Raw genomic sequence first — 11,871 nt, forward strand, 5'->3', positions numbered from 1 at the left:
TGATCCTTGAACACAAGCACAGGAGGTTGCCATGGTGATCCCCTTGAACACAAGCACAGGAGGTTGCCATGGAGATCCCCTCGAACACAAGCACAGGAGGTTGCCATGGTGATCCCCTTGAACACAAGCACAGGAGGTTGACATGGTGATCCCCTTGAACACAAGCACAGGAGGTTGCCATGGTGATCCCCTTGAACACAAGCTTAGGAGGTTGAAGGTTTAGAAAGCAGCTTTATGTTTGACACTTTTTATTTGTGTTTTTTTGCCATACACTAATCTTTCTCTTTTGGTGGGCTTTGTATGCTCTTCGGTCAAGAAAGGGGTCCAGGTTCTCTCAAAGCTCTGTATGGAACCTTTCAAAGTCTATCTAATTTTCTCCAGTTTCAGAGTTTTTATTGTCTCTAATCCATGTATTTCCGTGTGTGCCAATACTGGCTGCATTATAGATTGAATAAAGTTACTATTAAAAATAAAATATGAATCTGAATATGAAACAAAAAAAAAATGTAATGTAACACGTTACATGACAGCAGTGCCCGCACATTCTCAGGTTTATGAATATCATTAGCAACCTTCACGTCATCAGGTGACGCTAGGACGCGTTTTTGATTCGTTCACAGTGACAGTAGGCTACTCCCCACCGTTTATGAAACGCAAGATTAGTTTTCATTAAAATATGATCAACTTGAGACTGCCAACAAACGGCCACGTGTTGAGAAAAACATTGTAGTTTATATTGCAGAGGATAGATCATTTAAAAAGGTAAAATATGTAGTTTATAGAGTGTAGTTCATTTGAAAAGGTAAAGTATGTAGTTTATATCGCAGAGTAGGCTATAGGTGATTTAAAAAAGTAAAGCAGCTAGAAGCCATTCGGCCCACCGCGTATCTCTTCACATTGTGAACCAGTTGTCCCGAGTTTCCCTTGGCTTAAGATAACCTAAACAGGAACGGATGTTTTCAATGATTGAGTGCTGGCTTGTCAATCTCACTATAGAGGTCTCCGTTATCAACACAACCCCATGCGCCAGAAACACCTATTATCATCTGTCAAATGCTTTACAAGAAACGGGGTTGTGGTTTACAAGAAACGTGCACACGCAACAAGAGAATGCGTCAGCCGGCTGAGTTAGTTTCATTTTCATGTGTTATTCCTAAAGGCTTCGCCCTGCGCGCTGATCTCAACACTCTCCGGAGACTTCACACCAGGAGAGCCCGTTTCCAACTTCTGCACCAAAGGTAGGCTGCCATTACATTAACTAAATAGGCCTACGCGTCGTCAACCAATTAATTTAGCTTTTTGAAGCGAAATTAACATTGGAAGGTTGGGGCGACATCTACCTATAAGACTACGTGTTTGACAAAGGAGAAAACTATTCTGTTGCCTTTTTTTTAAAATCCCTTTATAGTTATATGTACATGTGTTTTATGTTAGGCAGACAAAACGCATTATGTACCACCAAACGCTTTAATTCATTACGAAACCATGAAAAGCCATAATGCCTTTTGTCCACGAAAAACACAAACGCATTGTAGCCTACTCAAGGAACATTGACAGTGAGAGTACACTGACATTTTTAATACTTGTGTCCACGTGATGTGCACGAAAGGACTGATGCATTCCGTAGACGTGTGTGTGTTTCTAAAGTTCAGCAGGAGTTATGCTCGGGCCCGCCTCATAAACCTGCTGTTCCCGTCTGGCTGTACAGGCGTCTCCATGACAACCATCTCTATGACCCCTTAGTGGAGTTATGGAGTAGTGTAGGTTCTAGCAATCTGTCCGCGGTGAAAAATAACTGACGACATAGTTTGTGGTACTAACACAATTATTTAGCCTGCTAACGTTAGAAAGTTACGATTTCAACCACATAACATTCGCCTCCAACTGTTGCTTCAGACCATATAGGCCATATTGACAGCGCCTGCTCACCCTAGACAGTCTCTCTGCTCTGCCCACCTTAGACAGTCTCTCTGCCCACCTTAGACAGTCTCTCTGCTCACCTTAGACAGTCTCTCTGCTCTGCCCACCTTAGACAGTCTCTCTGCTCTGCCCACCTTAGACAGTCTCTGTGCCCACCTTAGACAGTCTCTGTGCCCACCTTAGACAGTCTCTCTGCTCTGCCCACCTTAGACAGTCTCTCTGCCCACCTTAGACAGTGTCTCTGTTCTGCTTTTTGGTGCAAACAGGAGCAAGGACAATGCCTGCCATCAGCTATGACGACTCTGTGCATTCATTCATACTTTAACTACCATGACAGGTGTCTCCTAGCAATGGATTGTATTTTTGCATGACAAATACCTGACCTTTACTTCTCAAAATTGCATACCATCCAGGTTGTGTGTATGTGTGTGTCTCTGTGTATGTGTGGTTGTGTGTGTGTGTGTGTGTGTGTGTGTTTGTGCCATACATCTTTCAGGTCAGGTAGTGCTGTGATGGGTCAGTTTGTGTATTTGTGTGTGTGTGTGTATGCACTCCACCTTACCCGTTAGTTACACAGTTTCGAAATGGGTTGAAAGGCTGTCTGGGGTACCTCACTGGACAGCGGGGCATCAAGGACAGTTTGTTTCCGTCTTTTCTTGTGAGTAAGATAACTTCGAAATTCCCCCGTAACGGCATTATTGAAGGCAGCATTGATGTTGCCTCAATGCTGCCCATTACCAATAAATCTGTGAGGCAGCTCCCTCTGGCAACTTCAAATTACAAAGATGGTGGACCAAACTCTGCTGACGGCCGTGTATTGGATATAAATGTACATTTTTTGGGGCGTTGTAGGGGCTACATTAGCGAGCTAACATGAGGCTAACACATTGTTGGGGCTACATTAGCGAGCTAACATGAGGCTAACACATTGTTGGGGTTACATTAGCGAGCTAACATGAGGCTAACACATTGTTGGGGTTACATTAGCGAGCTAACATGAGGCTAACACATTGTTGGGGTTACATTAGCGAGCTAACATGAGGCTAACACATTGTTGGGGTTACATTAGCGAGCTAACATGAGGCTATCACAGTGTTGGGGTTACATTAGCGAGCTAACATGAGGCTAACACATTGTTGGGGTTACATTAGCGAGCCAACATGAAGCTAACACAGTGTAGATCAACCATAGCATCTTTATAGTTTAGACATTATGACAGTAAAACTCTCACATATTTAATGTCATTTTTAGTAACTACGAATATGTAAGGTGGATACAATATCACATTAAACATAGTAAAAGTAGTAAAAGGTAAATTTGAACATTATGCAACAATTAGTTAATACATTCGCGAACAGAGAGTGTGAAATCTAATCAAATGAAGTTTGCATTTATTTGTGTGTGTTTGTACATGTCTGTGTGTGTGTGTGTGTGTGTGTGTGTGTGTGTGTGTGTGTGTGTGTGTGTGTGTGTGTCAGAGATGGCACCAGTGTCCATGCAGGCCCCGGTGTGTCTGATTGATAATGGGACAGACGGGCGCATGAGTGTACAGCAGGGGGCGCTGCAGATCCTGGAGCAGATTCAGGAGCCGGTGGTGGTGGTGGCTGTGGTGGGGCTCTACCGCACGGGGAAGTCCTACCTCATGAACCGGCTGGCCGGGAAACAAACAGGTCAGATCACAGGGGGGAAAGCAGACAAACTAGTGTGTGTGATTGGTGGAGATATAATGGCTGGGTAAACCAGTGTGTGTGATTGGTGGAGATATAATGGGTGGGTAGACCAGTGTGTGTGATTGGTGGAGACATGATGGGTGGGTAAACCAGTGTGTGTGATTGGTGGAGACATGATGGGTGGGTAAACCAGTGTGTGTGATTGGTGGAGACATGTGGAAGGGTGAACCAGTGTGTGTGATTGGTGGAGACATGTTGAGGGGTGGGTAGACCAGTGTGTGTGATTGGTGGAGACATGTTGAGGGGTGGGTAGACCAGTGTGTGTGATTGGTGGAGACATGTTGAGGGGTGTGTCATGAAGCACAGGTTTGCAGCACATCTCATCGTCTCTTAATGATGCTCCTCTTGACCTCTTGACCTCTCAGGGTTTGCCCTTGGTAGCACCGTTGAGTCCAAAACCAAAGGAATCTGGATGTGGTGTGTACCTCACCCCTATAAACCAGGTGTGTATGTTTACACACACACACACACACACACACACACACACACACACACACACACACACACACACACACACACTCACACACACACATACACACCAGCAACCAAAACCTACACTAACACACAAGCACACACAGACACTCACACAATAACAACCTACGCTAACACACATACACACCTTCACACGCACAAACACAAACACACATACACACCTACAAACACACAGACTCAGACACACATAGTACACACACAAAAACTCAAACACCCATACATATATGAAAATTCATGATATGATAGCTGTCAGGTTTGTAATGATATGAAATTAATTCAATATTTTTCATGTGTGTAGTATGTATTTGTTATAAATGTTAGAGTTGGGCACTTTAGATTGATGTTGTTTCCATAGTAACTAAATGAACTTGCTTGGCCTTTCAAACAGGAAACACTATCGTCCTACTCGACACAGAAGGACTGGGAGATGTTGACAAGGTGATGTGGTCTTCATTCTTATCAAAAATGTGGACACACACACACACACACACACACACACACACACACACACACACACACACACACACACACACACACACACACACACACACACACACACACACACACATAGATGTAGACAAGGTGATGTGGTCATTAATTAGATTTAGCATCTCAACTACTTTATGTTTTCGTGTGTGTGTGTGTGTGTGTGTATGGTGTGTGTGTGTGTGTGTGTGTGTGTGTGTGTGTGTGTGTGTGTGTGTGTTCCATATGTGTCAGGGAGACTCCAAGAATGACACACAGCTCTTTTCTCTGGCCGTTCTGCTGAGCAGCAGTCTGATCTACAACAGCAGGGGCACCATTGACAACAGAGCAGTGGAAGAGCTGCAGTATCCTTACACACACACACACATACACACACACTCATGGTGGAATGGTGCTCTAGTATTAGCCAGAGATGATGGTGGTATGGTGCTCTAGTATTAATCAGAGCTGATGGTGGTATGATGGTGGTATGGTGCTCTAGTATTAGCCAGAGATGATGGTGGTATGGTGCTCTAGTATTAATCAGAGCTGATGGTGGTATGATGGTGGTATGGTGCTCTAGTATTAGCCAGAGATGATGGTGGTATGGTGCTCTAGTATTAGCCAGAGATGATGGTGGTATGGTGCTCTAGTATTAGCCAGAGCTGATGGTGGTATGGTGCTCTAGTATTAGCCAGAGCTGATGGTGGTATGTTGGTGGTATGGTGCTCTAGTATTAGCCAGAGATTATGGTGGAATGGTGCTCTAGTATTATCCAGAGCTGATGGTGGTATGGTGCTCTAGTATTAGCCAGAGCTGATGGTGGTATGATGGTGGTATGGTGCTCTAGTATTAGCCAGAGCTGATGGTGGTATGATGGTGGTATGGTGCTCTAGTATTAGCCAGAGCTGATGGTGGTATGGTGCTCTAGTATTAGCCAGAGCTGATGGTGGTATGGTGCTCTAGTATTAGCCAGAGATGATGGTGGTATGGTGCTCTAGTATTAGCCAGAGATGATGGTGGTATGGTGCTCTAGTATTAGCCAGAGATGATGGTGGTATGGTGCTCTAGTATTAGCCAGAGTTGATGGTGGTATGGTGCTCTAGTATTAGCCAGAGATGATGGTGGTATGGTGCTCTAGTATTAGCCAGAGATGATGGTGGTATGATGGTGGTATGGTGCTCTAGTATTAGCCAGAGATGATGGTGGTATGATGGTGGTATGGTGCTCTACTATTAGCCAGAGCTGATGGTGGACCTCAACCTCCTACAGATTTGTTACAGAGCTGGTGGAGTTCATCAAAGTGAAGTCATGTAATGAAGATGGAGACGATTCAGAGTTTGTGAAGTTCTTCCCCACGTTCATCTGGGCTGTGAGGGACTTCACTCTGGAGAGGAAGATCGATGGGAAAGAGGCAACAGAAGATGAATACTTAGACTTTGCCCTGAAGCTGAAAGCTGGTAAGATTTACTGAACAAACCTGAGTTCACTGCTCTTTCTAACTGCCTGAGTCATTCATGAACTCACAAACTAATTTATGTGTGTTTGTTCACAAACATATTGTATGTGTTTTCACAAATGTATTCATGTGTTTTCCCAAACTCATTTATGTGTGTTCACAAACAGATTTTAATGTGTTCCCAAACTCATTTAAGTGTGTTCCCTGTCTTGTCCGGCTCACAGACCATGACAAATAACGGGAGGTCACACAGAGTTACACACACACACACACACACACACACACACACACACACACACACACACGCACGCACACAGTTAAAGCCAAAGGGCCATTCATTTATTACTCATTTATGTGTGTTCCCAATGCCACTAAAACAGACCCATGTTGTGTGTGTTCCCAAACTCCACTAAAACAGACCCATGTTGTGTGTGTTCCCAAACTCCACTTAAACAGACCCATGTTGAGCTGTCCTGAAGGTTAGGGTTAATTATCTCCACTTAAACAGACCCATGTTGTGTCCTCCTGAAGGTTAAGGTTAAATATCTCCACTAAACCAGACCCATGTTGTGATATCTTGAAGGTCACTCAAAAAAGGTGAATGATTACAACCTTCCTCGGGAGTGCATCCGGAGATACTTCCCATCCCGGAAGTGTTTCACCTTCCCATTCCCTACAAGCACCCCGGAGAATGTGAACCGCATTGAGAGCCTGGCTCCCTCTGAGCTGGCTCCAGCGTTCCTGGAGGTCGCCGACCGCTTCTGCAGCTTCGTCTTCGACCAGAGCCCAGTGAAGCAGCTGAAGGATGGGCACGCAGTCGATGGCCGAAGTGAGTCAGTATATAAATACAGTGAGGCTCATGGCATCTGGGCAACCCAACTGTGTGTGTGAGTGTTTTCTAGCTCCAGTCCCTCTGTAGGTACAACTGAAACTAACCCATTCTGTTCATAAATACCAAACGAAAGTGAGTTACTAACTCTACAATGCAACAGAAACTTTACTCTCAAATGAGTAACTTGTTACACTGTTACTGTTATACTGTAAGTGAGTTACTGTTACACTGTTAGTGAGTTGCTGTTACACTGTTAGTGAGTTACTGTTACACTGTTAGTGAGTTACTGTTAGACAGTAAGTGAGTTACTGTTACACAGTTAGTGAGTTACTGTTACACTGTTAGTGAGTTACTGTTACACTGTTAGTGAGTTACTGTTACACTGTTAGTGAGTTACTGTTACACTGTTACTGAGTTACTGTTACACTGTAGTGAGTTACTGTTACACTGTTACTGAGTTACTGTTACACTGTAGTGAGTTACTGTTACACTGTTAGTGAGTTACTGTTACACTTTAGTGAGTTACTGTTACAGAGTCCCTACTAAGTCCTTGTGTTTCTCCCTTGTAAGTCCTTGGTCACATGGTGAAGATGTACGTGGATATCTTCTCCAGTGGGGGCGTGCCCTGTCTGGAGAATGCCGTGGTTGCCATGGCACAGATTGAGAATGAGGCTGCTGTTAAGGAAGGGCTTGAGCTCTATGAGAGTGGAATGGAGCAGCTAAAGGCTAACTTCCCTTCGGACCTGAAGGACATCACCTCTGGACACCAGTGCCTCACCAGCCTGGCAACAGAGATCTTCATGAAGCGCTCCTTCAAGGATGATGATGGCAAGCACATGAAGTCCCTGGAGGTAAGCTGGAGCTCTCTGATATGAAACAGATGAGGTAACAGGGAGCAAAACTAAAAAGTATAGATTACTGTCTAGTCATCTCTTGAACTAAATCCTTAAGGTAACTGAGACATTCTGTGATGAAGAGTTAGAAGGTTACCATGTGGTGTTTCAGGAGGCCGTCGACAAGCTGTTCACTAGATTCCTGCTGCAGAATGAAGAGGCTTCGGTGCTGATCTGTCAGAAGCTCCTCGAAAATCTCTCTGCTCCACTGAAGAACAAACTCCAGCAGGGGTTCTACACCAAAGTGGGAGGCTACCAGCTCTTCTGCAAGGACATGGAGGAGATTGTGGAGAAATACAACAGCCAGACCCACAGAGGAGTCAAGGTTCAACCGATAACAGCATTACACAAACACTCTAGAACCAGGCCAACAGACACACTCTAGAACCAGGCCAACAGACACACTCTAGAACCAGGCCAACACAAACACTCTAGAACCAGGCCAACAGACACACTCTAGAACCAGGCCAACACAAACACTCTAGAACCAGGCCAACAGAAACACTCTAGAACCAGGCTAACAGACACACTCTAGAACCAGGCCAACAGACACACTCTAGAACCAGGCTAACAGACACACTCTAGAACCAGGCCAACAGACACACTCTAGAACCAGGCCAACAGACACACTCTAGAACCAGGCCAACAGACACACTCTAGAACCAGGCCAACAGGAACACTCTAGAACCAGGCCAACAGACACACTCTAGAACCAGGCCAACAGGAACACTCTAGAACCAGGCCAGCACAAACACTCTAGAACCAGGCCAACATACATACTCTAGAACCAGGCCAACAGGAACACTCTAGAACCAGGCCAACATACACACTCTAGAACCAGGCCAACAGGAACACTCTAGAACCAGGCCAACACAAACACTCTAGAACCAGGCCAACAGACACACTCTAGAACCAGGCCAACAGACACACTCTAGAACCAGGCCAACAGACACACTCTAGAACCAGGCCAACAGACACACTCTAGAACCAGGCCAACAGACACACTCTAGAACCAGGCCAACAGGAACACTCTAGAACCAGGCCAACAGACACACTCTAGAACCAGGCCAACAGACACACTCTAGAACCAGGCCAACAGACACACTCTAGAACCAGGCCAACAGGAACACTCTAGAACCAGGCCAACACAAACACTCTAGAACCAGGCCAACAGACACACTCTAGAACCAGGCCAACACAAACACTCTAGAACCAGGCCAACAGACACACTCTAGAACCAGGCCAACAGAAACATTCTGGAACCAGGCCAACAGACACACTCTAGAACCAGGCCAACAGACACACTCTAGAACCAGGCCAACAGAAACATTCTGGAACCAGGCCAACAGACACACTCTAGAACCAGGCCAACAGACACACTCTAGAACCAGGCCAAGAGACACACTTTAGAACCAGGCCAACAGAAACACTCTAGAACCAGGCCAACAGAAACACTCTAGAACCAGGCCAACACAAACACTCTAGAACCAGGCCAACAGAAACACTCTAGAACCAGGCCAACACAAACACTCTAGAACCAGGCCAACAGAAGCATCAGGCCGACAGTCTTACAAAAACACCTTTAAGTAAGCCCGACAGTCTTACACTAGACCCAGACCAAGAGTTACAGAAACACTAATCATTAGAACCAGACGAAGTGTGAAATAAACACTAAATATTACAACCACATTAGAGCCAGACGAGAATATTGTTGATGTGTAAGATTAACAATCCCTTTGGGTGTGTATGGGTACGTTCCATTCGAATATTTGTGAACGGTATGTTTGTATTTGTGTTTGTGTTTGTGTTTTGTGTGTGTGTGTTTGTGCGTGCACGTGTGTGTGTGTGTGTGTATGTGTGGTTCTGTGTGTGTGTGTGTGTGTGTGTGTGTGTGTGTGTGTGTGTGTGTGTGTGTGTGTGTGAGAGTGTGTGTGTGTGTGTGTGTGTGTGTGTGTGTGTGTGTGTGTGTGTGTGTGTGTGTGTGTGTGTGTGTGTGTGAGTGTGTGTGTGTGTGTGTGTGTGTGTATGTGTCCCAGGCTGAGGACGTGTTGGAGGAGTTTATGAAGCAGAGAAGGGAGGAGTCTGCAGCCATCCTACAGGCTGACCAGAGTCTGAGTGAGAAGGACAGAGAGATCTGTGGTGAGGATGTGTGTGTGTGTGTGTGTGTGTGTTTGTGTGTGTAGATCGTGCATGTGTGTGTGTGTATAACGTGAGTATGTGTGTGTTTATATAATGTGTGTGTATAATGTGTGTGTGTGTGTGTATAATTTGAGTGAGTGTGTGTGTGTTTATATAATCTGTGTGTGTGTGTGTAGAGGAGCGAGAGAGAGCCGTTCTCCTGGAGCAGGAGATGAGGGCCGGCCAGGAGGCACAGAGGCAGCTGGAGGAGCGCATGGAGGCGCAGCGTCAGAGCAGTGAGGAGCGCATGAGGCAGGTGATGGAGAAGATGCAGGAGGAGCAGCAGCTGCAGCAGGAGGAGGCGCGTCGGGCCAGGGAGAGCATGCTGAGGGAGCAGGCCGCCCTGCTGGAGAAGGGCTTCAAGGAGAAGGCAGACGTGATGACCAGAGAGATAGAGGAGAGCAGGAGGAGGACCCAGGAGGCACAGGAGGCCAAGAGCCAGGAGTTTACCAGGCTGTTCGAACAGCAGGACCGCAGACACAACGAGTTCATGAGCCAGATGATGGAGCAGCAGAAAGCCATGATGGTGCAAGAACCCAGAGTAGTCCCCATCCCTGTACCCTGCTGCATCCAGTGATCATCCCCATCTCCTGCTGTATCCAGTGATCATCCCCACCTCCTCCTGCTGTATCCAGTGATCATCCCCACCTCCTCCTGCTGTATCCAGTGATCATCCCCATCTCCATCTCCTGCTGTATCCAGTGATCATCCCCATCTCCTGCTGTATCCAGTGATCATCCACATCTCCCTCTCCCTCTCCCTCTCCCTCCCTCCCTCTCTCTCTCTCTCTCTCTCTCGCTCTCTCTCTCGCTCTCTCTCTCTGACCTGCTAGGACCTGGGATAGCCAGACGAGCTTGTTGTTGTTGTTTAATAAATAAACTTATATGCAACTCCAGAGTCCTGAGGGTACCTTGAGTGAATTTTCACCAAACACATGTAGTCATGTTCCCCATGTTGTTTCCTGTTTACCCTAACACATGTAGTCATGTTCCCCATGTTGTTTCCTGTTTACCCTAACACATGTAGTCATGTTCCCCATGTTGTTTCCTGTTTACCCTAACACATGTAGTCATGTTCCCCATGTTGTTTCCTGTTTACCCTAACACATGTAGTCATGTTCCCCATGTTGTTTACCCTAACACATGTAGTCATGTTCCCCATGTTGTTTCCTGTTTACCCTAACACATGTAGTCATGTTCCCCATGTTGTTTCCTGTTTACCCTAACACATGTAGTCATGTTCCCCATGTTGTTTCCTGTTTACCCTAACACATGTAGTCATGTTCCCCATGTTGTTTCCTGTTTACCCTAACACATGTAGTCATGTTCCCCATGTTGTTTCCTGTTTACCCTAACACATGTAGTCATGTTGCCCATGTTGTTTCCTGTTTACCCTAACACATGTAGTCATGTTCCCCATGTTGTTTCCTGTTTACCCTAACACATGTAGTCATGTTGCCCATGTTGTTTCCTGTTTACCTTTTGCTTGCTTTGAAAATGAAAAAAAAAAAATGAAAAATGTTAAAACATGAAATGAATTCAATAGATCTGGAAGCACTGGTATTTCCTATCTAGTTGTATTTCATTTCCTCATATTGTTCTGACATTAAGAGTCCTCCATCTTTTCTTCCTGACCTTACTGACATTAAAAAAAAAGAAGAAGTTCCCCTGTGTTGAAAACAAGCACAGTCCCACACTCAACACACAACCTCAGCCATGGTGATCCCTAGTGATGGCAGACTGACACTGAAGCTCCGGAACGTGCTTCAAACCATTAACTACACCAAACATTGAACCACTGCTTCGAAGGTTGCTTTGGTACGGAAAAATCACGTGACATATTACGTACGAAACAGCAATCGCTTCTGTCTCCGAATGAACCATCTGAGTGCAAAAAAAATGA

The 11,871-nt window shown here is 45.5% G+C and overlaps 1 protein-coding gene across 1 annotated transcript; it reads left to right on the forward strand.

Moving 5' to 3' along the window:
• Nucleotides 1-1,197: 1,197 nt before the first annotated feature.
• On the forward strand, nucleotides 1,198-10,624 carry LOC308365708 (guanylate-binding protein 4-like). The gene is made up of 11 exons (XM_080839239.1): nucleotides 1,198-1,238; nucleotides 3,399-3,590; nucleotides 4,016-4,093; nucleotides 4,531-4,580; nucleotides 4,863-4,972; nucleotides 5,880-6,067; nucleotides 6,650-6,895; nucleotides 7,469-7,749; nucleotides 7,904-8,116; nucleotides 9,828-9,930; nucleotides 10,107-10,624. The coding sequence occupies exons 2-11, from the start codon at nucleotides 3,401-3,403 to the stop codon at nucleotides 10,544-10,546; spliced, it is 1,899 nt and encodes a 632-aa protein (XP_080695365.1). The 5' UTR covers nucleotides 1,198-1,238; nucleotides 3,399-3,400; the 3' UTR covers nucleotides 10,547-10,624.
• Nucleotides 10,625-11,871: the final 1,247 nt, after the last annotated feature.

Source organism: Sprattus sprattus (genome assembly GCF_963457725.1).
Source record: "Sprattus sprattus genome assembly, chromosome: 5".
NCBI classification, from domain to species: domain Eukaryota; kingdom Metazoa; phylum Chordata; class Actinopteri; order Clupeiformes; family Clupeidae; genus Sprattus; species Sprattus sprattus.

What these genes read in the sequence shown, in the direction of transcription:
- LOC308365708 (XM_080839239.1), top strand. Translation starts at nt 3,401, where the DNA reads ATGGCACCAGTGTCCATGCAGGCCCCGGTGTGTCTGATTGATAATGGG. An exon ending in GCTGGCCGGGAAACAAACAG is followed by an intron (nt 3,591 to 4,015) that starts GTCAGATCACAG and finishes TTGACCTCTCAG; the next exon opens with GGTTTGCCCTTGGTAGCACC. An exon ending in AGAGCAGTGGAAGAGCTGCA is followed by an intron (nt 4,973 to 5,879) that starts GTATCCTTACAC and finishes AACCTCCTACAG; the next exon opens with ATTTGTTACAGAGCTGGTGG.